General features: G+C 43.3%; 2 protein-coding genes across 2 annotated transcripts in view; one reads left to right on the top strand and one right to left on the bottom strand.

Annotated features, from left to right (window-relative positions):
* OGFOD3 (2-oxoglutarate and iron dependent oxygenase domain containing 3) overlaps positions 1-4,278 on the top strand; it is a 50,992-nt gene extending 46,714 nt beyond the window's left edge. Inside the window, exon 9 of the mRNA XM_042802501.1 lies at positions 1,602-4,278. Coding sequence (XP_042658435.1) covers positions 1,602-1,738 — 137 coding nt within the window. The 3' untranslated portion in view covers positions 1,739-4,278. The remainder of the gene's footprint in view (positions 1-1,601) is intronic.
* Positions 1,682-26,643, bottom strand: LOC104368797 (urotensin-2 receptor). Its single transcript, XM_009976189.3, has 2 exons — positions 25,452-26,643; positions 1,682-1,783 (listed from the first exon to the last, which is right to left on the bottom strand). The coding sequence occupies exon 1, from the start codon at positions 26,601-26,603 to the stop codon at positions 25,503-25,505; it is 1,101 nt and encodes a 366-aa protein (XP_009974491.3). The 5' UTR covers positions 26,604-26,643; the 3' UTR covers positions 1,682-1,783; positions 25,452-25,502.
* Between the last annotated feature and the right edge of the window lie 862 nt (positions 26,644-27,505).

Genomic DNA, 27,505 nt, shown 5'->3' with positions numbered 1-27,505 from the left:
TGATGCGAGGACGTTGTATGAAATCCTTGAGGGTAGTGCTGTTCATTGCAACACTCATAGGATAGGAGTACATTGCCTTCATTTAGTCTTTCATCCAAAAAAGCAGGACACAAAGGTGTATATGAGCTGTGCATACAAATGAATCTATTCTTTAGATATATATATAGCTTTAATAATTATTGATGTGCAGCCACAGGCAGAGAAGAGTATGATAAGTCTTCTGCTTGGCAGGTATGAAAGACTGTGAACTATGAAAGATTAAATGTGAACTTCAACTGAATGTGCAAGGGACACAGGCTACTCAAGTGGACTTCAGATAAGTGGGTAAACCAAGCTCTGTAAGGCCAGTCTCGTTGTGTTCAGATCTCCCATGTGTGCTGCTTAAGAGTATGCAAGTGAAGTAACTTCTGGATCTTTTGGATCACTTCCAGAAGAGAAAACCAGTGCCCATTTCTGCAGTGGAGACTGTGTAATGGTTGGAATAGTTTGTCTTTTTGTTGTGCAAATATTAATTAGGTACCTAAGCATTTCATTTTGCCTTTGTGAGACCCAGGCAAAGTTAGATTGTCAATATGAGTTCCCTATGATAAGCTTTTTAACAAACTTTAATCTAATTTGAACCGTGGAAAAAAAGTCTGAGTAGGAAAAACATGCTATTGGGATAAAACAGCTGTGCATCTGAGTATTACTAGCTTTCTCAGGAGAACTTCGAGTCCTACAGAGTTGCATCAGTTTTGAGTTACTTGCTAAACGTCATCAAACTTCTACATTCTCTGAACAGTTTAATAGTGTGAAAATGCAGGGGGGTCTATTCTGCTGTTTCATCAAGTGGGATGCTAATATACCTCTGCTGTCTTTATCAAAGTTAACTGTGTTTCACCTTGATGCCACTCAAGCCCTAGAGAACCCCAGGGCAGGGTGGTGGTCAAAGCTTGGACAGGATGGAGCACAGGAGTAAGCACTTGCAACTATAAACCAACTTCCAACTAGAAAACAACTTCTGAGCTGATGCATTGGCTCATTCTAAGGAAAATTAATTTGTATATGACTGATAGATAACTTTCTAACCTGGCTGAACAGTGAGTGATCAGACTGCACAAAAAGCTACAGCAAATACTTGGTACAATGCTGATAAGCTGCCACAGCTGCTTGTAAACCTGCTGAGCATTTTTTAACTGAAGACTTTTTGCCACCTTTGTAGTACTTCCTCCTTCTTTGGTCTAAAAATAGAGCCCAGACTAGAAGGGGAGCAGGGAGGAAATCAATACACTTCGCTGACAGTTACTAGAGTTGCTTTTGGTTTTTTGAGGCAACTAAGAACTGGCTTCAGATGTTCTTGGCTTCCTCCTGCCTTTCATAAACTATGAGATATGGTGGAATTAAGTCTCCAGCTTTGTAGCACAAAGGATTAATGTACGTTTTAAACAGTACATAAAGCTGTCAGAATGCAGCATAAGCTCATAACAGTTTCTCTTTGTGATGACCTATAGGCTCTCAGGTAGCTAGAGAGCAGTTGGACTGAGACAACAGCAAAACTGTGTAGAGAGCTGATAGCTGAGTGGCAAACTCCATGGCACTGATTAAATACTTTGTCTTTATAGGCCGGGTTTCCTTTTTCACCTCTGGATCGGAGAACCTTCATCGAGTGGAAAAGGTTCACTGGGGCACTCGCTATGCCATCACCATCTCCTTCACTTGCAACCCAGACCATGGCATCGGGGATCCAGTCCTGATGTAATTCCTCTGGGGATGGAACATGAGGTCAAATGGAATGAGAGAAGCCCTGCAAGAGGAGAGGAAAAAGGGAGATAACATCTCTTGTAACCTCACATTCAATTAGAATTTCCCAGCTGTATTAATATATTGTAATACATTTTGTTTTCACATGTCCTTTTCCATAAATGTTGCAAACAGTGCCTTAAAGACCATCTGAAATTCGGTGTGTTCTGAAAATGGTTTGCCTTTGTCCTAAAGGGATAGGGTACAAAGAAGAGTTCCAGAGTGGGTGTTTGGTTTTTTTTAATTATATTTTAAAATTCTTCAGTTTTAAAAATATAAACAATTTTTTGGACCATGTCTTGATATGACTCCCCATGCTACTGTTACCTGTTTAATTGCATTAGTAACTGAAGAGACTAAATAATGTAGAAAGTTTGACCTAAGTTAATAGAGCAAGATGATTGTTACTCTGTTGAACAAACCTTCTGTAGAGAGATACATCTTCTCCTTAGCATGGACATTAGTGGGCAATACACCTGTGGTTTGACTACTGGGACTTACTTGAATTTATTTTTTTATTGAATTACTACAGGTATTTTCTGCTGCAAACAGGGACTAGTTAATACAAAGTCAGAAATACAATTTTCTGGTTGGCCAGAAAGCCTATTGCTTTTGGATGACAAATGCTTTTTGCTAGGGAATGTCACGGCATTAGATCCCTTTGATCAGAATGCAGCATTCCAAACTCACCTTGTTTTCTTTGCGTCTTAATGAAAATGATCAGTCTCCTGGTTGAAAGCCCGGTGTTAGGGTTAGTAAGAGCTCCTTATGGAGATGGCTTGACCATGTAACCCTGTACATTAAGTAAATATTAAAAAGGAGAGCTGGGTAGAGGTAATCAGACAGTCCCCTGGATTCATCTGAGTGTTCACCATTACCTAATTTCCAGGTAAGGCAGTGGGGTTTTGGAGGGGCACAGCTGAGAAAAAAAGCTTGTTTTCTGGTTTTCTGTATGCCAGTTCTGGCCTCCTTAGACTTGGTCCTGTAAACCCTGGCTTGCTGCTTGGAAGGCTGGCTAACAAAGCCACATGGACTGGTGAACTGTGGCACGTGGGGTCTGAGAGAATCTGGTATCCACCTACACTTTAAATTGATACGGTGTCAAGCTGGACCTTGAGTGTAAAACACTCTTAAAACATCTATTTATTGTGCCTAAATGTAATCTTAAAACCAAATTAAGGGAAGCTTGGGGTTTTTTTGTTACTATTGACACAACTACAAATCTTGGGTTGTGAAATACTGTGTTTTTATCCTGTCCAAAACAGTGATTTATCTGTTTCAGAAAGTCTCTCAATAGCTCTTTATGGACTTCTTTTTTTCAATTTAGTACTGATTTCTTTCTGTTAACTAGGACCATTAGTCTGTGGTGTTCCTTGAATAATAAATTGCAAGGACTTCAGAGAAGAGGGCATGATTGCATTGTAGTACAGAGAGTAACAAACAGATGCCTCATCTTGACAACTACTTTGTTATTACAAAGATTTTTGCAGTTTAGCACATTGATAAGTAAATGGTAGGAAAACCTGATTGTTTTTCTCAAATTCTAAAGCAAACATGTTGATTTGTTTTACTAATAGTCTATATAATTTCCATGAAACACTTTGAAAATCTGGGAATGTGCTTTGATTTCTTTTTTTATTTTATTTTATTTTTTTATTTCATGCATACAGTTTTCACTTTTTAATTTAACCTTCTATGGAAATAATAAGTATTGGGGGGCTTACACTGAAGATCAATATAAAGAGGAATGATGATAAGACACTTGGCCTTGTTCTATTGTGAGTGTTCTCATTTAGCAAACCAGCAAGATTAGTCTTTTGTAATTTCATTTAATTGTTCTCAAACCTGGAAAGAGGCTTCCCTGACCATGCTAACAAGGTTGAATTGTTAAAATGGCTGGATGCTAGGAAGTAATAAAGTCAGTTGGGTTCCATATCTAAACCCTTGTCTCAAAGCCTGTTAATTCCAAGAAATTTGCATTACACCCAGGTTGTAAGTCTGTGTGAAGGCAGACCAAGATCATCAGCGACTGCTTTACTGATTTAAAATGTGATTCTTAATGCTACTTGGAGATTAAAATGTCGGGCCTTTTCCACAAAAATACCTGATAGCACTGGAATCTAAATATGAATGGACTGTGTGGATTTGGGTTGGGATTCTCCATGTTGAGGTCCTATATTCCAAAATTTGTAAACTCACTGTAAGTCCTATCACTGCTCTGCACCACTGTCATAAATTGCTTTGCCACTTTTAAAAGTGTTTGTTGGTTACTTCTGTCATTCAGACTTTGAGTTGCACTAAATGAAAATAGCACTTTCAGAGCTGCCCTTTATAAAATACTGTTCAACAACATCCTGTTAGACCATGGGGGAAATCCCAGCTAATCTCCTCTTGGATTTTTCATCTTTTGAAGATCCTGTGTATTGTAATATCTCCTGATCACAGTGCATCTCATGCTATGAACTGTCATTCAGAAATAAAATCAAGTTGGTATTCGTATTTTGGAGTTTTTATGTTCAATGTGATGACCAAACCTGTCAAATATGATTTGTAGAAAAACATGTATGCTGTATCTGCTAAGAGAATGTATCTTTTGAAAGTATAATAATTCAGTATGCTCTATGTTTCAGTACCAACCAAGATTTTTTTATTTGGAGCTTCAATATCTGGACTGCTAAAAGCAATATCCAGAACTATGGAGAAATTAAATAGCAAATGAGGAAGTACAGTGCAGTCTAAAAGACACTGAACATAGCCTCCAGCAGGAAAACAGTAATTGCAGAAAGGCTGATGTTCCTGGGGCAGAGTGGGATTTGCAGAATTCACTGATCATTAGGAATATAAACTTGGCTTAATTTATTTTAGTCCACTTAAATACCCTGAATAACTTTTTATTAAGGGTATCTCTTCTCAGTTCTTGACAGATTCAGATTTTGAAACGCTTTAATTACTGTCTGTCCTCTTTCAGGATCAGGCTGCCTGTTGTTGCTGGGAAATGCAGTGCTGTGTTTCTTAGAACTCTGATTACACCGAGGGCAGGATTTGTTCTGTTAAACTGGCATAAATCCGATGCCAAGCTGCTGCAGACAAGTGCTCTTAATTGAACACATGGTGATGGCAGAATTTGGCTTGATGTTTCCCAGTTGTGTGACAACCTTTGTAAAGAGCTCTTGTGGTTCAAACAAAGTAAAGAAAGGTCAGTACATGTTCAGGTTGAATTGGGACTAAGCTCTGACATAAAATTCACAGCCTTGTACCTGAAAGCATAATTGCTACAAGTATTTGGGAGTGTTTATTTGTATTTTGAAAGAAAAAATATTTGTAAGGAAAGGCAAAGCCTGCTTGTGTGAAAAGTCCCAGGGTGAAATAGAAAGCATGGCAGGAAAGCAAGCCAGAGTTTGAGTAACTATTAAAAGATTGAGTGAAGCTTCCTGATGACTTCTGTGAAATTTTACTACTTCAAAAACTATCTTTCCATTTGAAGGTTTTGGGGAATATCAGGAACTTTTGAAAAATTAACAAGTATGTGATCAGATTAGGTTTTTAGTGTAAACCTAGCTTTCAATCCTGTAGCATGCATTATATTTTAATTTTTTATCCCCTATAACATGATTCTAGGAACTGAGTGGACTTCTTGACATTTCTCACGTATAAAATTTTCATTGTGTAAGCAGTTGTGGAATCACTGTGGTTTTTAATTCCCTATAAAGCAACTGAAGGTTTGGGAAGGTATATCTATGTGGAGATTTTCCTGAAAATATATTGTTCACCTGAAATATTCTAAGCTGTTTTAATGAATTTAAAGTCCAGAAATGTTTACCAGGGTACAAATTTACCAATTATAAATTTGGATTTATAGAAGAAATTTAGCTTCATTTCCTATTTATTTTTATTTATAAGGCCAACATGTCAACAGGGTACTTTCTGATGCTGTAGCACATAATGATGTGCACATTAAAATAAAAAGTGTAGCTGAAATGGCATTGATAATGACTGTGCTGTCAAGAAAATCTGGTTTTGTTTCTTCACTTGCACTTCTTAGTACATTTGAATTTCTCCTTTATAGCTTTCCTTTCCTCAATAAATAAAGATGTCTTTGTTTTTATTATAGAGTGCTTCACATTCCTTCTATATCCAGATATCCTTACAGAGTGTTTACATGGGAATTGGATCTCTATAACATGCTTGTGTGTAGCTTTGTACAATATTTCTATCTTGCCTAAATTCTAGGAATAAAATCAGGAAATGTTGCTCGAGATCAGGACTCTTGAAGGGGAAAACAAAACAAAACAAAACAAAACAAACACCCCCAACCACCCACCCTCCTCCTTTTCCCTTCCCCATGCAAAAGAGAAGAAAAAAAAAAAAATCCCAACTCCTGTCTCTCCTTTTCAAGTCTTTTGTGCGGAAATCCAACCAAACATTCCAAGAACAGCAGAAGAGTTATTTCCTTTCTGAACCGCAGATGGCTCTGGCATGCATCGATCATCTTAGCCTCATTCAGAAAGGCAGCCTTCTCAGGAAATCCGGCTGAGAGAGCCATCATAAAGTGGTGAGTGTCTATTGCTTCTTGTAAAATACCATGAAGAGCTATAGCATACTCTCCTTATGTCTGTTTTTGTAAACCTTCTTAGGAAGTTGAAAGCTAATTTTATGTCATGTTTGCTGAAACCTCCCAGTCAACTCTCTTTTAATGACAATTCAGTTATCCCTAAAGTATCTGTATGGGGACTTTTTATCTTCCATATGAGTGCTGGTGGCTTGTACTAAAGCTTTTCAGGATGAACTGTTTTTTCAGGAAAATCACTCTCCTATTTCCAAAATGCACATCTTTTCTTCAATTCTGTCCATCATCTCCCCTCAAATCACTTACTTCATCTCTCAATTCTGTCCCAGCATACTTAAGCTTTTACCTGTACCATGTATTGAATAGGGCATATAAGCTCAGTCCATTATTTATTCATAGAATGGATCACTAGAACTGAAAAGGAACTAGCTTTTCCCCCATAACCCTTTTAGCGCATGCCGTGTATTGATCTTTAAGAATTTCTTTCTAATGGCAGTGGAACTGTCAAGTGTTGCTCAGTTTTTGAGATTTCATTCTTCAGCATTCATTTTTTCCAAATACTCTTATTTTTTTTTTCCATTATAGGCATTGTCCATACCTGAAACAACACCCTTTATTCCAGAAATACTTATTTCCATCTTGCCTGTTTTCTCATATAGCTGAAAGAATGGCAAGGGTAGGGATCAGTGTTGCCTGCTGTTGAGCATTCTTTCATGATAACTTGTGGACAGGGAGCACTGAATTTTGAAACAGATGTGAGAGACATTTTGGGGGGAGGGGTTTGTTGTTCTTTGTCAATGACTTTCTCTTTAAGGAACTGCTGGTAGAGTTGCTCCTTTGTGAACTCTCATTGACCTTAAAGGGATGCTATGCATGCAGATCAGACTGCAGGATCACAATAAGAAATGCCTTGCTTGGATAGCTCTTATTGTGAAATTAATAAAGCAGCCTGGAATTACCATATCCTTTATTTTTGTAACATTTAGATGCATGCAAACAAAGCAAAAACCTCAAAATACATAGGTTTATTGCTGGATAAACCCCGAGGCCTCCCAAGGAGTCTGGACTGGTTGAGTCCATAAGCTACCAGGTCATATATATGGTTAATAATGAACTTCACTGACTTCAAGCTGAAGACTCAGTGGTATAGAAGGACAGAAGGAGCATGTGCCTGAAACCGTAGCACCTCTTTTTGAAGGAAATATTTTATTTATAGAGAGAAGCTGAAATTTATGGAGCATTCATGCTGCTAGTTTCTGGAAACTTCTTGTAATAGGCCTCCAATGTTCAAAACCCTCATTTTTGAAATGGCTACCCTTCCTATTCTTTTGTTAATAACAAGAAAAGCCAACTAGGTTATTGAGGCATGATTTTTCTGGACAAATGCCTTGGGAATTTGTCTCTTTCTTGTTCCTCAGTTTATACAGTTTTATTAAGCTGTTTATGTAGATGCCTGGACTCTTTGTTGACTCCACAAAAAAAAATCTTCATGTTTTCTTTTGAGACTGCTTTTCACTGCCAGGATAAGGTCTCTGGGTGGATTCACACCTTGAAGGTGACCTTCTCAGCATATTAACTTGCCAGCCAGACCATTAAATCCTGGGGGGAGTAAACAATGGCAAGTCCTACTGGAGTCATTTTGCATGTATTGGCCCTGGATGGTGGTTTCTTCCATTCCTTCTAGCAGGCAAATATTTTTATTTCTGATCTATGTTACTGAAGAAGAAACCTGTTTTGGGAGCCCTCTCTGCATATTAGGACTTTAAATGTGATTCACAGAATAAACCTGTGGAAAGAAGGCCCCATTTTACCAGGTGATTCAAAACTTAAAAGACTGCTGTGAAACCAGACAAACTCTAAGCCCATTTAGTCCTTGCACTTCTGAACATGAAACAAGTGAGAAAAGTGATCGTGCACTTGGATTATTTCTACTTCACTATGACATTAAAGTGTTTTCTCATTTGTTTCTTGATTTTAAAGGGTGATAGAGATTAATTGAAAGTCATTCCTTTCCACAGGGAGGAATATGATCAAAATAAAGTGTTTACTAGTATGAAAGAAGTACAACAAAAGTCAGTCAATCACAGTGGTAAGTTAAATTTAAGATGGTGTTAGGCAGAGAGCAGCTATGAGAGATTTTCCTACACTGAAATGTCCATATCAATGTTGAACTGGTGTTTCCCCCCCCTCTTCAGTCAGCTTTATTGTTTCATTAGAAGATCAGACAAACAGCTGGACACTGCGAGCTTCTAGGCAGCAAAGCTCTTAACTGTTAAAACTTCATAAAACTTCCAACGGGACTTCTTCCTCAATATCATTTACTTAAGCTATTTATCCTGTCCATATTACGTTTGAATTAATAGTGAATGTTGAACACACTAAAATAAGTTGTCATGCTGCATCCACCTATTTGAAAAATTACAAATTAAGCCTTCTTTTGCATGTATCTTGTGTATCAACTGGACCTTTTTTAGGTGATGGTGTCCTCCATGTATAGCATTTACTGTATCTTTTCTGGCACTAGGCAGAATTTAGTCCTGTAAATAAGAAACAATCCAAGAAAAAATTAAGACTGAATTCACAAATTCAGCAGAAGTATACGGAAATTTGCCTCTTGGGGGGGAAAAAAAAAAAAAAAAATGAAAGGTTTGAAAAAATTGGGGGTTTTGGAACCCTGAGAAAGGACAAAGTCTTACTCATTTCGTAATCCTTTAGTTGAGATGTAGGGGATATGCACCTGCTCCTCCGTACTCTCCACTAAAGTTCTACTCTGCTTTTTTATGCTTGCACAGTATCTAGAAATCTAGTCCTTCCACTGCTCATTTTCTCTTCCTACTTACACATTTTGTTGGAGATCTTCGTTCATTCAGACCACATGCAGGCTGGAAGAACTTCATTTCTCTGCCATAGTGCAGGCACAAAATAAATGGATGTGGATTTTTCAGAAAGGCTGTTATCTCAGAGTGCTGAGCTGAAAGCACACAGCTTGGGAGGTGATGGAGGCACTCATTCATGTCACATTCTTAGTGCCAAGAGCCTTGAAGTCTTCCATCTTCACAGCTGACTACCTGCTACCTTTGAGCCTTGGTATTTTCATCTCAACAACTGGAATTTGAGACCTTTTGACTTTGTTTTCTAAATGCTTTTAGCACCTCCAGATGGCTTGTGAGTCAGTGAATTCCAGCATGCTGCAAAAATTATCACTTTCAATACAAGTTTAACACGTTCTGACTCTAGCTAGGATTTTTATCTAGACTTTGGAGCAGGCCATTAAACTTGCCCTCTTCCTAATCATTCTCCTTAAATGAAATACTTCAGCTGTAAAGCATGCACAGAAGGGCAGTAATTGAAAGCCTTTCCATAGCTGAATTGAACAGGGAAATACTTTTGAGGTGGTCAGGTCCAAATTAATTATTCTGTCTTCTGGTCAAGACAGCTTCGTGATTTGCAGGGTCCCAAGCAAAGCAGAAGTGAAGGTGTTCGACAGGAGCTGTGCTGTTCACCTGACTCCCCTGGACTGGGAGGTGTAAGAGTACTGTAATTGTGTGTACAGTTATAAGGGCTTATATATTAAAGCTAGAGATGTGGCAAGGGTCATAAGTAACAGTAATATTCTCTTATTTGACCATTTGACAGAATGGAAAAAGACAAAGCTTTGAGCCCTAAAGCTTTGTTTTTAATTAATAAAATAGAGAGAATGAGTAAGTAGATCAATTAACTTAAAAAGTAAATGTCATTGTCTGCCTCTCCCCTGTCCATCAGCTGAACAGGGTTACTGAACTTTAGTTTCCTTTCCTAGTTGTAGGTGGACACACAGGGGATGGACATGCAGCCGGGGAGAAGACAGCTTGGTTATTAACCTGCCTCCTGAAGCTGCAGTCACTACTTGTTCTAGACATCCATAGCTACTTCCTAAGCACTGGCGAGGACTTCTTTGTGGTATGGGGAAGACAAAGGTGGGAATAGCACTAGGATATTGCAAAATCTTTTAAATGAGTAAGATTTTAGTTTTCTAATAGTGATGGGATGCTTGCTGAATGCACTGAGTAGTCCAGCTGCACCAGACAATCTCTTAGGAGACTGGTATTTCCCAGTTGTGTTCAAGGCCCTGAAAGATGAGGACAGCATGTGTACATCTGAGCCAGCTTTATTCAAGAAGCTTGCCAGTGGTTTGGGTTTGTATCAGTGCAACAAGTAAAATCTGTCTCTAAATTCGCTGCCTTGAAATTGAGAAATATTTTGTCAGGAAGAACGCAGGTGTGGAAAGTATGCTTGACTTAATGAGTTTATTTAATCTCAGCTTTCAGAAGTACTAGCCTGACCATAAATATGGAAGTTCTTTTTAGAGATAATAGTCAAGAATGCTTCCTAACCACGTGAGGATTTGCCATTCCTAACCAGCTAAAAAGCTGAAGCTAACCCAAAATATCAAAACTCCATAAATCTGAGCATTTTGCAATGTTGGTGTATTGCAGCTAAAAGCCAACGTCTGCGTTTGGGCACAGGCTTAAACCAGCCCTTGGCAGGAATTTTTACAAGTGACTCAGGTGAGGAATGCTAGTCCTCTGTATTTCTGCAAAATATGTTTGACTGTTATGATACCTGAGATAACTGCATGGGCTTTATCTAGCCTTAATCCTCCTTACAGACTGCTCCTGTTCAGTGTCTGATAGCCGGGAAGGTTTCTGCTGGGGTGGTGCCACCAGCCTGCAGGCACCTCGCGTACCCTGACGCAGCTCCCCAGCAGAAAGGGTGTCAGCTCGTGCACATCTCCCCTTTCAGGAGACAGTTGCTCTAAACAGTGGAGATGGTGTTTATCCTCGGGGCCAGGGCTCTATCAATTTGTCCAGTTTATGTCGGGAAGAAGCAGTAAAACTGATGCTTACAAGAATCCTGCCTGCACACACTCCCACGTAGGAAGCCAAGAAGACCCTTGTGTCCCCTGGCCCCTCACAAGGTGGGCAGTAGAGACCACCCCAGGAGGGGGCTGAGGGTATGGTGGGGGCTGGACGGGGTGCTCTGGCTGTCAAGTCCAAACTGCAGTCAGCAGCCGGGATGGGGAGGACACGTCTGTCAGATCTGGAGACTCTGAGGAGGTGGTGGCAGCAGAAAAGACTCTATGGGGGAATGGGAGATAATATTTGGGCTCTTTTGTGAGATTCATCAAGTCATTGCAGGTGATGGGAAGGGTGAGACTGTCTGCTGCCGAAGAGGTGCTGAGAAAGAGCAAATGCTAAATCCAGGTAAGGGTGAGTGTTGCATGGTAAGGTGTAACATCTCGAATGACACTTGGTGGGGACTGATATCGCACCGATACACCTGATGGGGAAAGTTAAAAATAATTTACGGCCCAGGGACTTCATCAGTGTGAGATCCCTTCACAAGAAGAGACTGAAACAGTTTTGTAGAGACATTTCACTTCGTATTGAGAGTTGAGATCAGTTTGCAGTGCTTCTCCAGCCATCCTTTGCTGGCAGGTCTCTGTAGTTGTTTACTTTTTGTAGCTTCTTGGCTACCAGTAAGGAAAGAGAAGCTGACAGGAGGGGCAGAAAATTCATGCTGCCCTGGTATGCAACAGAAAGATGCTTTGCCAGGGACACTTAGCAGGAAGAAAAGATTCTTGACAGTTGTCCTTTTCCCAGCATGGTGCCTCCAAAATCTAGCAGAAAACATACAGGAACAGAATTGGTGTGTGGCCGCCTCAGTGACATACATCCACAGAAGCCTGAGAGGTGCCCAGTGGAAAGGGCCAGAAAGTGCAAAGGCAAGACTGAATGATTAAAACAGATTTTTTTTTTCTTTAATTTTAAAACTCCTCTGGAACTTTATAAGTTAATTTGCAGAAACGTTGTGCATAAAACCTTACTTTAAAGCAGGACACTTTAGGAAGAATAGTTAGAAAAACTTTAGTTAAGGAACCACTTTGATTTAAATACTACTTCCTTGGAAAGACAGGTAAGAGGATGGGATCAGTGACGGTGGCAGTGTGATCGCAGCCAAGCGCTGGCCCTGGCTGAGCCCCGGCGGGGTGGCAGCCAGGGGGGAGCCGGAGCCGGGACCCCTGCCTGCCTGTGCCCAGCCAGCCCCCAGCTCAGCCCTGCATGGTCGTCCTAAAAATCACTCCTCTGGGAGTGATGTGTCCCCAAATACACAAACATTAACCCTCCAGGGTATCTAGTGCTGATGAAACTAGAGGGACGAATGAAGAAAAGTCATTTGCCTGGTTTAAGGCAGCTATTTTATTAATGTACAATTTAATTGTTTTGATAAAGTAGATGTCTTATCCTTATTAATTTAGACAAAATTAATAACTGAAGAGAAAACACTAGTTCTAGTGCATATGTTAACTTGATTCTTTTTCTTTGTGGTCAGGGAGAGAATATTCCATAACACTTCTCTACTTGAAATTATAGGATCTCTTGAAGAGCTGTCTTATGCCTGGCCCTTTTGTGTTGTCAAAAAAAAAAAAATCTCAGAACAGACAAACTCCATTAATTTAGAGCAGTTTGGCAAAATATTCAATTAAGGACCCAGTGGCATACTCAGCTAGTTATCATTCCAGATCATTTGTTCTGCCTGTTTGAGAGTTACAACCATCCACAGGTTTGAATTCCATTTCATTCAACAATTTTGTAACCATGGGTAACTGCAGAAATGATGTGGCTTTGTGCTGCTGCAAGGAGGCTGTCAAAGTTGTCAGGTTTTAAAATCAACTTGCTTTGATGGCTCTTCTGTTTTGTAGAATTTTCCTTGCAGAGTTTTCTCTGAAAAACCTGTTTAAAAATTATTTTCCTTTTTTTGCAGCATTTAAACTAAAAGCAAAATACAAGACATTCACGGATGCCTTTGTAAAAGACTAGTATGTCTCCAGACATACAAGATCTGTCTCATTTTAATGTCTTCCCTAGTAAAAAAATAAGTTTACTTTGTTCTGAAGCATATTGTGAAGGATAAGGTTTGGTATGGACTCTTCCTCTTTATTTTGTGTGTACTACAGCCAGGGTTGGAGGAGCCGCTAGCCCTTGGAGGCTCTAAACATTTTTCACTTTGAAAGTGCAAAGGGGATAAATCTGCTTGTGGTCAGCAAAGACTTCAAGGCTTTGCTTTTTCTTTTTTTCTCCTTTCTGAACATCTGCAGTTCACTTCCATGCTGGGAGGAGGGCTCCATTTTCACTAGCAAGTGCCATCTGCTGACCTAATCCCATGGGTATATCTGCAGTGGTAGTTACACCTCACTGACACTGTGCGTGAAGAATATAATGTGTTAAATTAATCTAGGACAAAGGATAAAAGCTCTTAAACAAGAGGCCCAAAGGAAAAGCACTATTTAAAATGTATTAATTAATTGTTTAATATTAAGTTGTACTCATATTGAGTCAAACAATACCTCCCTCAAAACTTTCCCCAAAAGTCCTCAAAATCCCTTCAGTTACAAGCCTGCCTGAATCCGCATACAGATACTTGACATTCTTGGTGTAACAGTAGAGACATGACAATAAACTGTAAATGTTGTGGGTTTGTTTATTTTTTTTGTCTTGAGCACTGCCTCGCTGATTCTCCAGAGCCTCTGGAAGTTAGTCCAGGCTACAGAAAGCATCCTCTGGGTGATAAACATGCTGCCTGAGCCTTAAATGATCAAAAACCTCAAACACAAGAAATGTGCCCAGCAACTGTGTTAGATCAGCAGCAACAGAAAAATGCCAAGGGCTTGAAAGCTTTTCTCCTGCTTGCACTTACTGGGCTCTATTAAATACTCATAATTTGCTATTCTGTCTGTAATATCTTTTTTTTCATCAGATGAGAATTTGGTCCCAAAAGTGCCTGAGCACTTACAGGTCAGTTGTTTCTAATTAAACATCTCCCTGGAGACCGAGGACAGCTTCAGAGAGATCTTAATGCCTGTGAAGCCAAATGTGGGAGGGTCAGAGCTGGTAGGGAATAAGGACCAAACCCATGACCCCACAAGGTGAAGAGCAAGTGCCATCTTGATGACTGAAGTCAAAGACTAGAGAGAAACCGATCCTGCTTCCCCCCGGCAGTGTGAGTAAGCAAAGGTTTTCAAATTCGGGGAAGGTGAGCACTGCTTTGGAAGGCTAAATTTAGCAGTGATTAAACGAGCTCTTAATTAACCAAATATTCCCCCTGCTTGCCTTTCCAAATTATTCAATAACTGAGCAATTATAATGAGCTCAGCAAGTAATTACTCTCCATTCCAGGCACTGCCCTTGCCAACTGCAGCCTTCGAAACCACCGGCTGTTAATATGCTGGGAAATGAAGTCCATGAAGCATGAGTCAAATAATTGAAAACTGAACAGGAAAAAACCCCACAGGTTCAGAGACAACGTGAGGAAAACTGCTCCCCTATGCTGAGTGGTGTGGTCCCTGCTGAAGATCCATCATAAGAGATGGGTCTTTTATGACTGAAGACCCATCATAAAAATTATTAGTGTAGATCGAAGCTGCAGTACTATGTTCTTACGGGTGCTCTGCCAAAGATATAAAGGTTCCTGGTGGTTATTCTGCCTCTGAAGGTTTTACAAAGCCTCCCCGGGGGCTAATGTGCATCTCTGGAGAGGGGAGTCGTGGCCTTACTCACCAACCAGAAAGGAGAAAACAAAAGGTAATGCCCAAATCATCTGAGAACGCAAGTCCTACAGCTATCTGTAGTTGCAGCAGGGTTAAAAATTGGATGTTGAATTCAGTTATTTACTGGTCTGAGTGATATTTAAACAAGAACAAGCTCAAGTGCATTGAAGATTTTCCCCCTGTATTTTTAAAACTGATTTGAAGATGTTGTTTCACAAGCACTTCTTTTCATGCCCCATCAGTTGTATTGGTTTAGCTGCCTGCGGGTGGATGGTGAATCAGACCAAGACAAGAATAATTATTTTTGGCTTGATTGGAAAAAAAAAAAAAAAAACAAACCCCAAAACAAGCCTATAAACTAAAACAATTTAATCCTTTAAAACTGCAAGGCTGCAAAAAACAGATGTAGCAGCCTGAATGAGGGGACAGAGGAGATTTAAGCTGGAGCAACAGTAAAGGAAATGTTTGTCAAATTATGCTTCTAGTTATGCAGATGTAAATTCTCAGATGTAGTTGAAGGATTTGCTTATAGCAGTCATGCTTGCAGAAACATGCCTGCTTTGTGATTAGGTTGTGGAAATCAATAGAGACTTCTGCCTTCTCTGGGGCCAACCTGAAAAAACAGATTGGAAATTCAAGACGTATGAAATTTCCCCAAAGCCTCAAACTCTCCCTGGGGTGCTGCAGAGTCTGATGGTGGTGCTTCTAGCTACGGGGCAAAGCAAGTGGGGAAGCAGAGTCCCCGGGAGAGGCTGCAACTTGTTGCTGAGAAGGAAGTGTAACACAAAAGAAAGGAGAGAACATGCAGAGACAGAAAAAAAAACCAAAACAGAACATAACAAAAAAACCCACGTAAGATTAAAAAGAGAATGCCTAAGACAGAAACATGCTAAAACCAAGCACATGCTTCTACTTCACAAAGAAGTTAAACAATCACATTTGATCCATGATCTTTCCATAAAAGCTGTCTTCAGTGCGGGCAGGAGATTCTGTCTATGGAGAACGATGGGAATGCGCAGTCGTTAGGCAGGTCCTGGGATGAAGTCTGTAATTATACATAGACCCTCCACAGACTGAGTCTGAAACACATGCCTCAGAGCTCTCGGACATAAACATTTACTGAGGAATGTGACAGAAGACAGAAACGCCTGTTAAGATGCTGCTTTGATGCTGGTTTTGAGCTCTAAGCTAACGTGCTTGTGCCAGCAAGCTCCTCTATTTCTTTCTATGTCCTGACACTATCAGCGCGGCAGACGTCCCGCTCCTCTTGCCCCGTGCTGCCTCTGTAACTCCCAACGCGGCACCGCGAGGGCCGAGCGCTTGGAGCCCAGCTCGCAGGCTCCCGCACCGGGACTCCTTGCAAGCGCAGTGAACAGGGCGAGAAGAGAGGAGGATCTGCAAGGAGCTCAAGCTGGGACTTGGCTGCAGTCTGGAATGGGGCACGTGGCTGTCAGACCAAATGCTGGTTCTGCACCGAGATCCTGACAGGAGGCGAGAGATCAAGAAACCGTAAGTCTCCGGCGGCTGCCTGGTGCCTGGGCACGTGCTCTGCCCTGGAACCCCCCGGGGTGCCCAGCTCTTCCCTGTCCTATTTCCACACCAGGTGTAAAGGCTTATTATGAGAGGTAGCAGCTGAGGTAGTACTGCCTTCCTAAGCCTCCTCTCAGCCTAAAGCAATTTCTCTGTGCACGCATTCAGATTAATGAGTAACTCAGTGTGACACATTAACTATTTCATATTGGCATTTTGCAGGTAGTGTAGCTGTTGAAGCCCTTCTCCCGCCATGGGATGCCCCTCTCATCCGTGCTTCCACAGGGCCCCTCTGAGGCTGTGAACATGAGAACTAGAGTCAGGGGGACACAAAGAGTTTCCCGAGGTCATGAAGTCATAGGTTTAAAGTTTTTTCTTGCTTTTTATTGGACTAAACCCAAGACTTCTTACAGTTTTGTTTTTGTTGGGTTTTCTTTGTTTGTTGTTTGGTTGGTTTGTTTGTTTTTTTTTTTTTTTTTTCTGAATAGCAGAGATAGATACTGAATACCCAGGACACACAATGCCTCTTAGAGAAAATACTTATATGGACAGAAATAGAAGATAAAGTCATGCTTCAGCTCTGTCCCCAACCCTGCACTATGATCCCCCCCATTTAAACCAGATCTACAAGGATCTTTTCCCCTAACACTGGGCACCATAGGCTGTGGAGTTTCAGTTTCTCGCTCTGCCTAAGAGAAGCTGCTGCAAAGATCAAGCTCTTTTGCCATCATAAACTGGCCTTTGTATTAAAACAAACAAACAAATTAAAATAGCCAAGCAAGTTATTCAGTTGCTATTTCCGCTGCTTCTGTTGTTGGGAATTACCCGTGCTGTGCCTTAGGCAGGTGGAGGTTCCTCAAACAGATCTAATCATTCTAAAAAGATGCCAACAACAAAATGACAGGGAAGCTCTGCTCTGTTTAGCAATGGGTGATGAGCGTTGGGATAATTCTACTCAGCCTTCTCTGCACCAAGATCCTGCCGTTAGAGCAGGCTGCGGCACAAGCTCTGCCTGGGAGCGATGCGCTGCCTTTATCTCCACTGACCCCAGCGCTCCCAACCCAAAACGTGGGGACTCAGAGGCTCCCGGGAGGTAAAGAAGAAAGATTTTGCTTCCCTACCGTATCTCCTGCTATTGTTTCTCACCTGAGGAGGGGCTTTAGAGAGGGTATTGATGCACTGAAATGATGATGCTTTTATCAGGAGACTCATTTCAGCCGTGTTCCCCTCGAAGCTAGCTGCCCTTGCTGTGGGGAAAATGATCATCTCCACCGGCTGGCTGCTGTTAATCAAAAATGGCAAAGTTCTGGTACACAAACATTTCCTCTGTTCGACCATTAATAGCTAACCCGAACCCTAAGGTATCCCTGCAAGGAGAGCTTTTCCGTCCCATACGTGGCACCTCTCGTCCAAGGATCATAAAACATTTCACACACATCAGTGACATCTTCAAACGCTTGTGTAGACGATGGAAACAGTGTTCGCTGTTTTCAACGCAGTTAATGAACAGTGGCACGAGAATAAGCGTCTTCCCTGAGGTGACAGTGCAAATCAATGGTGATTTTGTATAAGCCAGGACTTCTGACCTCCCCCTAGTTCAGATAATCTCTCTCTTCAGCTCTGATGGTGAGTGCTGCCTTGACAGGCGTCTCCAACATCAAAACCCTTATAAAATCTCTTCTGGATTTTATTAGCTATCTCGCTTAAAGCCTGCCTGGGTTACTTATCAACAGCACTAGTGCTTTCAGGATGAATGGCCTGCGAGTCCCCACCAAGCAGATGATGTGAAGGAAGATAAATATATACACTTGAGTGGGATGAGATAACTGCTGCTACCACGAGGCACGATGCAGGTGGGTGCTGCAGACTTCCCATGTCATCCTGCTACCGCTCCTTAATCTGAGCACTGCTCAGGGGCAGAAAGCTGATTTCAGACTGTTCTGGCTAGAGGCAACTAGGAGTCCAGCTGATTTTATAGTAATGCCATTCCTGTAAGATAGTCCCTTCTACAATGTTATAGGAAAGAAAAAAAAAAAAAAAAAAGTGTTAGAAAAAAAACCAGAAACTCAATTTAAATCCGTGGGGTTACTGGGATTTTGAGTAGTGTAGTGCTGGGAGCTGGCTGTCAGCCCACGCTCCCCGAAGGAGGGTATTGCAGGAGCTCAGCACAGGAGCTGGTGCTGCCTGCTGCTGTGCACAGCTTGTCTGGTGGGACCTGCATGTCCCTGAAGGTTTAGGTGTCCTCCCTCTGCGTGTCTTCAAGAGTGCTGCTGTCTCTCCCCATTTAGCATTACATTACACTTAATTTACCTTCTCCATCCTTCCAGATTTTGGAAAGATAAGTTCAATGTAGCCTGAGAAGTAATTGCAGTGTAGTGCCTTTTCCTGGGAGGATTCTTGTAAGAGCCAGCCTTGTGGTTCTCAAATGTCAAGCTGATATTTTTAAAAAAAAAAAAAAAAGGCATAGAAGTGTTGTGAATTTGATGGACGTCCCTGGTGAGGTTTGCAGGAGTGTATATATGAAGCTGGTAACTGCCTCCAAAAGGCTGTATTTATGGACACACTGCATTTAGCTTCAGGAATCTCCCTTGCTTTGTTTGGATGAAATCATGTTTGGTTTTAGTTAAGAATTCAGGAGCTGAATTCAAGATCCTAACGGGAAAGTACAAGGAAAGGCTAATGGCATCTCAGAGAGACACCAGCCTAAACAAGCTGAAACAAACTTAGATTTTACTTTTCCAGTATCATCACTGCTTTGGTTTTAGGATTGTATCCTCTGCCAGGTATGGCTAATATTGCTAGATGGTTTGATTTTGCACACACTTATTTACTACTTGCCCTCCAGATGTCTTGATGGAGAGGTTTGGGTGGGATCTTCTGCAATACTGAAGTTAAGCCATCTCTAATAAATTTACTCAGTGCTTTTTAACTCTTCACCTTGTTTCTCACTGCAGAAGCATTCCTAGTGTTTACAGAAATGTTTCATTTAAATTAAAAGTTAAATTACAAATGGAGACAACCAGAAAAGTAGAGTCCAAATGCCAGAAGAATCCTTCACGATTCATCCTCCCTTTCCTCTTTTAATTGTCCCTTTCTTGGGTGAGGAAAAAAGGAAAATGTTGCAGGAATTTTGCTTTGGTATATCCCATTAGGAACTTCTCTGGGGACAAGATGTCTCTAGTTGGGACCACAGATCACAAAGCTCAGTTTTGACCGTTTGAAACCTGCTAAGATGAAGTCTCCCCCAAAGGTGACATATACCACACTAGAAACTCAGTGCGGGCAGAAGGCTGGATTCCTGAGCAGAAATATTTCTAATTTTTAAAAAACTTTTAATATATGTCCCATTTAGTGTTTTAATATACCTCAAAAACTTCTTTCAATGCTGGGTGTCTGACAGAAGCTTGTTGCCTCCCAGAGGTTTGGCCGAGTGAGTTGGCAGCGAGCTCCTCTGCTTTCACAAAACTCGACCTGGGCCATCCAACCCTCCCCCCCGCCTCCTGATACTTTGCGACCAACTGACGCATCCTTCCTCTCTGCTGTGTTTTAGATACATTCCCAAACAAGGGCAAAAAAGCTTGTTTAACGATAATAACAATAACTTTAAAGGGTACTTATATCCCGTGAAGCTGCAGCTACTATTTTGAAGACAAAGCAATATATTTCTTATAAGCACAGCAATTAACTCCACATTTCTTCTGTTTCCCAGTAAAACTTTAAACTAACAGCAGCAACAAATATTAAAAGGCAAAAAAAACTCCAGCTGGGCTAAACTGTAGTTAGTCACCGGCTCTGGGTGTTTCTGTGGGTGCTGGCAGTGAGGATGCTGTACAAAATGCCAGGAATAAAGTTAGGCTGGGTTCTATGTTGAATAATATAATGTGGGAGGGGGAAGTTAGCACTTGGAAATAGGCTTTCTCTTCACAACATAACTTTCCCCTTCAGATGTTGTAGTATTATATTTTAAAGAAATTAAATGCTATTATATAGGCAGGTTGTGCCTTGACTCGGTGCAACTGCTACGTTTTAAAGCCTAAAATAAAAAGCAATTTTTCTTCCCAAGACCTCAGGATGGAAGATGCTGCTGCCGCCAGAGGGACTCAGAAATATGACGGCAGGAGCCGAGTGTCCCCGAACCGGCCAAAACTTCCCGGTGAAGATGCCTGACTTGCAGGGGCTGCCTTCAGCATTTCTCAGGTGCTGTGTTATCTGCTCCCATGGCTTGAGGGATGGGCTCAAATATGAGATTTATGCACTTTCTCCTCTCATCATGCTGATGGGGGAACAGATTATGAACTTAGTCATCCTGCCTGTGCTCCTCATTTAATGCAACTGGGCAGCAAGCCATGCGTTTTGTACCATGCGAGGTACAAAGTGCTCATAAAATCACCTCTATTTCACTGCCTTCCCTGGTATTCGCTCAGTAGGCATCAAAAATGACTGCCAAAATACATGTTAAAATGTTAATGATTTGCTCACACTCACGATTAAATTTTAATGTGGGACTTTTGAGCATTTGTTGCAAGTTTGGTGGTTTTGAAAAGTGAGGAGAAAGATGATCAAAAATGTGTGATTGAAGGTAAAATCTTCAAAAATTGAGTATGGTTTGAATGGATTCTCCTGTGTCTGGGGAAAACAACCATTCTCACTTATCCCAGAAAGAACCAGTGTTTTCTCCTTTCAAGTGAAAGCAGAAAAATTGCCATTGCTGCAGTAGCTACTATCTTAGATTAAAGGAAGGAAAGAACACTCAGGATGAAACTGCATGCATTTCTTTCAGTTTGGGTTGGTTGTTTTTTTGTTTTGTTTTGGTTTGTTTTTTTTTGTTGTTGTTGTTGTGACAAAAGCCCAAACCCTAAGGGGTGTTGCAAAAGATTTTATACTGATTATTTTCTTTCTTGTAAAGCATGTGTGGAGTTTTTCAGTGACAACCTCTGCCCCAACAATAAAAATGCTGTTGCCTTCCCTAAAATTACCATTTCCCGTTTTGCTGAAGAACTATCTGTGTCACTAAACCTGCAGCAAAATTTATTTTATAATAAAAAAAACTAACTAAAAACCACAGGATTACAATGATTTGTGTATGATAAAGGATCCCAGGGTACTACGTAGCTTGCCTACTTGGAATGTAGGAGAATAGCCAAAGTAAAACTGTTTTCAAGGAAATCACCACATTTTGCTCAGTTAAAGTCCAACTGACTTTCCTGTTGTTACTTCAGTCTTGGCCTGAGATGCTTCAGATTTACTGTAAGTGACAAGATACGTAGAGTTTGCAAAGTCTCATCATCTGGATTCTGGTTATGTGTCTGTCTAAATTTTCATACATTTTTGCAGCCTCTGTGGCTGTGGAGAAAAGGTATGGTTTTAATGTCATGATGTTGGGAGTCCTGACTCATTCTTTTTAGTGTTGAGAACAGGTACCACCTCTCCCTCACATAGAAAACAGACAGAGATGCTTTATAGCAGTTTTGTGTGGCCTGCAGAGACTGTGGGGAGATATGCTTATGAATACTGAGATCCTACCAAACCCAAAACAACACCCTCCCCAAAAACCTCTGGGTCAGCCGCAGGCAAAGCTACACCTTATGGGTAACTTGAAGGTTGTGTTAATCCCAGACAGGACTCTGTGCTAGTAGACAGGCAGCAGCAATCCCCTTCCAAAGCTAACTACCAGATTAATTTGCTTTTGTTGTTAAAGGAAGATACATGAAAACTGTCTCCTCATTTCCAAAACATGAGCGCTGCCCAGAAGAGTCAAGGCTTGCCCAATTATAGACACGAGGAACTCAGTTAAAACATCGGCTCTTGCGGGATATTTATTAAGTGGGTCAAACCTACTGACTTTTGGCAGTTTAACTGGTCCAGTGGGACAATAAGAGGGATGCTGTTTATGCAATTTGTCTTTTAAATTGAGCTCTGATCCCCGGGGAGCACGAGGCTCCCGAGGAGCCGTGTTTGCGCAGGTCTGCAGCACGTCGCGCTTCCTGCACTGCTGAAGAGCCGTCCTTCACCACGCTCCGCAGCATCTCCTGATTGCCGGCCAGGGTTGCGGGTTAAACGGGCTCTGCTCTGCCCTGATGACATCCTCTGTGGGTGTCATCACACTGACCGGTTCTCGTTAGCGTAACCCCGTGCGGGTCTATCAGAGCCTGACGGGAGAGAGGAGCAGCGCTGGGATGGGGCCGGGCTGAACCACGTACTGGTTGAAAAACACGATGAGAGACAGATAAACAATATTCTGCATTCCATCTGGATGCTCCTTCATCAACCCTCTGATGTTTAATGCTCTGGCACAGAAAGCACATCCCCTACGCACCATTCGTGAGGCTGAGCAGAGCAGCAGAATCCCTTCTGGGGACTGATGGGGTGTCTCGGGAAGCATACACCTTTCTGTTTGCTTATCCTCACATTAGGTTATGAGTGTAGATCTCATCTGCCCTGCATTTTCATCCCTTTTTTTTTCTAGGCATGACTCCTTTTCAGCCTCCCCTTCTTATCAATAAGCTTTTAGTTTTTAGACTGGCTTTTCAAGCTTAAGGTGTGGGGGTTTTTTTGTTTGTTTGTTTGTTTTTGTTTTGTATATTTTTTTTTAAAGCAGGAAGTGTATTCCCTAATATTCTTTTTGATACTTATACAGCTCTTCCATCACCAGCTTCCCCTTACATACCTGTTAATAGATGCACACTAAGCCTTGCAACTATTTCATATGTGGTAATCATCCATCCTATAGCAGCCTTGTAAAGCTGTGGTGTGTAACTGGCCTTCCAAGGACCTTCTCCTCAGGCCAAGCAATGGAAATCAAGGCACATCAACTCTGTGTCTGGTCAGGATCCAAATCACGGTGGGTTTTTCTTTCTATAGCCATAAGGAAATTTATTTTCTGTTTTCCTCAGAGGTGGGCAAGTGGCATGTGCAACACCTGGAAGGGATGCCGCCCTGCTTGGCTCTGCCAGGGTGGCTGGATGGCTGCACCCTTACGGTCCCCGAGAGCAGGATGGCACAGCACACCTCAGCAGATGACGCACATACTCCAGCCTTCCCACACCGCCTTTTGAGTTAGGTCTTATCTTTGTTATTCTTATATGGGAGTGACTTCCAGCCTCGGAAACGGGAAGCAAAGGAAAAGTGTAACAATGACTTCAGAATTCATGATTAAAAAATTAGTTCCTGAAAAGTTGTTCCTAAAAACTGTTGAAGCCCACTGTCCGTGCCAATTCCCAACATGAACTGTGTGTTAGTCCCCCTAATTCATAAGGAAATGGGTGGCATTAGATCTGTTTATTCTGCCCAGCTTGGTACTCTACACAGAACTGGAACATGACAAAGTGGTCACCAGTATTGTGAAGACAGTCCCATGGTTTAAAGTAATATGAGCAAGGTGAGTTACTTATTCCCCTCTCCCTGAAAAGCCCCCAAACAATTGCATCTATCAGAAGAATGCCTGGCTCCTGGCACGGGAACGTGCTTCCCTGCTATTCACCCAACATGTGCCCTGAACAGTTTATTTCTCTGCTGTTAGTTGAGTGCATAAAATCCAGCGTGTTGCTGTGCTGTTCCCTGCTCCTAATCCTTGGCTGTGGTGTCAGCACTTCATGTCTCTGCTTTAGCACAACTGTACCCTGAAGTTCTGCGTGTGACACGAGAGGATCCCCCAAGGGCACAGGATCCCGTGACACTGCAGGGCTGGCGTGGGACTCCTCTCAGACGGATGGGGCCGGAGTATGCCGTAAGAAAGTGGAAATGAGTGTTCCCTAAGCAACTGTCTGCTGTTTCAGAAGTGCCTGGGCATCACTAGCTGCTGGCAATAGTTTATGCAACTTGCACCATGCTTTACTTATCCCCAGAGTCTGTCCCAGCACAGGAAAGAGGAATATTGAACTCAGCTTCATCCCCACGTACATGAGTTTTTCAAAGAACAGCTGGGAACAGCAGCCTCTCCCCTGGTAAATACACCCTGCTGAGTGAGGGGAAACCCGACGATGGGCCACTTCTTAATCATCATTTATTTTATAAACTGAGGTTTTACAATTGTTTAGTTGCTTACATGCATTTCTAGTATCTTGGTGAAGGTTTGCTACAAGATACTAAGTGAGGAGAAAATGGGCAGAATACATTGAGGCAAAACGCTTTTGATGAAATTTCATGAATAAATTTGTCCCTTTTATGATGAGTGTCATGATACAGGATTCAGTCATTTTTCTTAGAGCCTCAGATCTTTTGAGTGATAGAATTATAGAACATTTTTCTTTCTTTCCAAAGTAAATTTTCAGTTTTTCAAGCCCTGTTGTCTGTTGAGAAAGGGACCAACTTAAAAAAAAAAGAAAACAACAAACAAGCAAACAAAAAAATCAGTGGCAAATTCAATTTACCTTAGGTAGAAACCTTAAAAAAATACAAGCTTTTTTTAGATAATCCTGCGGTTTCTGACAGCTTACCTTGTGGTTTTTGAATGCTTGAAGTGCTGTTGCAATGAATTTTTAAATAGAGACTTTAAGCTTGATGAAACTGTAGTGCACTATAATGTAATAGGAAATAGAAAAAGGGGCTTGAAGTTCTCTTAATGCACACTAGAAAAAGACAATGGTAATATATAGGGCAAACCCAGGGTTTGCAGCTAAATTGAGCAATACGAGGACAATTTCAGACTTTTGCAGACCTGACCCATCGGTAGCCTGAGGATAGCACTGAGAAACCACACGGGAGAAACAGTGCAGAGCTGGAGCTGGGCAAAACTCAGCGAAGCGTGGAAAGAGTGTGTGGCAGAACTGAGCACAGTATCCATCTCACCTTCGGCACCCAGAACCCTGAAGGGTTTGTCCTGGCTGGCTGCTGGCTCCTGGCAGGACCCCCCTGACAGCCCTAAGCCAGATGGGACGTCAAACCCACCTCACAATACTCGGGTTCACGCAACTTCTTGCCCCTAACTAGAGTGACCACCAGAAATGTGTTTTTAGGACCCTGCAGGGCTAAGGGGTCCCAAAGCCCTACCTTGGCCAGACGCTCTGCTGGTCCCGGTGTCTCCGGAGCGCCTCCTCTTCCTCACTTGTCCTTCAGCGTGGCCATGCCCAGGGCCTCTGAGCTGTAGTCATACTGGTTGCTGGAGGACGTGGACCGTCCCCAGGAGCACTGCAGGTTGGAGCCCCTCTTCCGAAAGGAGGATGTGAACCTGTAGAAGTTGCGGTGCCTGTTGCGCAGGTACTCCCGGTAGTTTTTGGTGAGTAGGGTGTAGAGGAAGGGGTTGATGCAGCTGTTGCTGTAGGTCAGGCAGGTCACCAGGTAGTTAATGCACTTTTGGGTTTGGGTGGTGAGCTGCAGGGGGCTGCTGTAGAGTCGCACCAGCTGCCAGATCCAAAACGGCAGGAAGCAGGCCCAGAAGACCAACACGATGCTGAAAATCATGATAAGGACCTTCTGCCGGGGGGATCTCTTGCTCTTCTCCTTGTGAGGGGGGTTCCTCTGGGACTCCAGGTAGGTCCTGGCCAGGCGGGTGTAGAGGCAGCCAATGATGATTCCCGGGGCCATGATGCTGGTGCTGAAGAGCACCGTCAGGTAGGTCCGGTAGGCGTCCGTGCCCCAGGTGGGTGCACATATCCTCTTCACCTTGCCCTCTATCTTGACCCCCTCGGTCAGGGTGACCATCAGCATCATGGGCAGAGTCAGGAGCAGCGAGACCGACCAGACGGCCCCCGCCGTGACCTTCCGGTAGCCTTGCGACCGCTTCAGGGTGTCCAGGGGCCGGGTGATGGCCAGGTAGCGCTCGGTGCACATGAGGGTGAGGGTGAAGATGCTGGCGTGCATGGTGAGCAGGTCCAGGCTGAACAGGATGCGGCACCCCAGGTCCCCGAAATACCAGTCCTGGGCCAGGTAGGTGCAGACGATGAAGGGGATGGTGGAGAGGTAGAGCAGGTCGGCCAGGGCCAGGCTGACGATGGAGCTGTACATGGGGGCCGCGCACCGCGCCGAGTGGCACATCACCACCAGCGTGTACACGTTGCCCGCCACCCCGGCCACGTACATCACCGACAGCACCGTCCCGAAGGCCGAGGGGATGAGCAGGGGGCCGCCCCCGGGGGGGCCGCCGCCGCCTCCCGCCGCCGAGGCGTTGTCCCCCCCCGCCGCCGCCGTCCCGTTGGGCTCCATGGGCGGCGGCGGCGGCCCCGCAACCTCGCACCGGCCGCGGAGCTCCCGGCCCCGCCGGCGGCCGCTCCGCCCCCCGCGGGAGGCAGGGCCGTGGCCTCGGGGGGGGGGGGGGGGGGGGAAGGGCCGCCGCCGCCCCCCGCCGCTCCGCAGGGAGAGCGGGGACACCCCCGCTTCGCCCCCCCCCCCGCCCCGGTGCGCGGCCGGCAGCGCGGAGCGGAGCGGAGCGGAGCGGCCGGGCAGGTGCCGTCCCGGAGGAGGCGGCTCCGTGCGGGGCCCCCGCGGCGGCGGCGAGGCGGCGGGGGGGGGACCGGAGCGAGCAGGGGGGCAGAGGGGGCGCGTGGGGGGGGACACCCCGGGGGACACCCCAAGGATTTGGGCTTCCCGAGCCGGCAGCAAACCTGGAGCCGTCCGTGCCCCCCCGCGACGCTAAACCCGCCGTGGGCTGGGGCGGGGGGGAGCTGCCGAAAAAAGTTTTCCCGGCCACTCCGCTGCGATTTGGCTCTTCTCGCCCGGGTTAGCATCGCTGGCGATAGGACTCGGTGCTCTGCTTCGGTTCGTCAGTCAAAGGAATCTGTGGGCAACAGGGAGAGCCAGAGACAGCCCGTGGGTTTCTCGGGCAGGCAGCACACGGTGTTTCAGATACATTCGGAGATAGATGGAGGCGGATAGAAATCCGGGGCTGAAATAGCCACCTTTTTCTTTTTCGTGGAAATAACTTATATTTTGAATTTTACTCTGAAAAGTGTGGCAATGTTATAGTCAGATTTACATCTGAGCTTTAGTGATAGTTGATTCACCTGAAGAGGTTGAGATACAGAGGGATGGATACACAGGTTTATAGCAACAACTTTTCCAGTCAGATGGGAAATCTGGGGACAGATGGAAAATCAATGAACACCTTG

Source organism: Tyto alba, unplaced genomic scaffold (genome assembly GCF_018691265.1).
Source record: "Tyto alba isolate M040663 unplaced genomic scaffold, T.alba_DEE_v4.0 Super-Scaffold_39, whole genome shotgun sequence".
In the NCBI taxonomy this organism is placed as follows: Eukaryota; Metazoa; Chordata; class Aves; order Strigiformes; family Tytonidae; genus Tyto; species Tyto alba.
Note: the sequence above shows the minus strand (reverse complement) of the source record. Positions and strands in the feature narration are given on the sequence as shown.

What these genes read in the sequence shown, in the direction of transcription:
- LOC104368797 (XM_009976189.3), bottom strand. Translation starts at nt 26,603, where the DNA reads ATGGAGCCCAACGGGACGGCGGCGGCGGGGGGGGACAACGCCTCGGCG.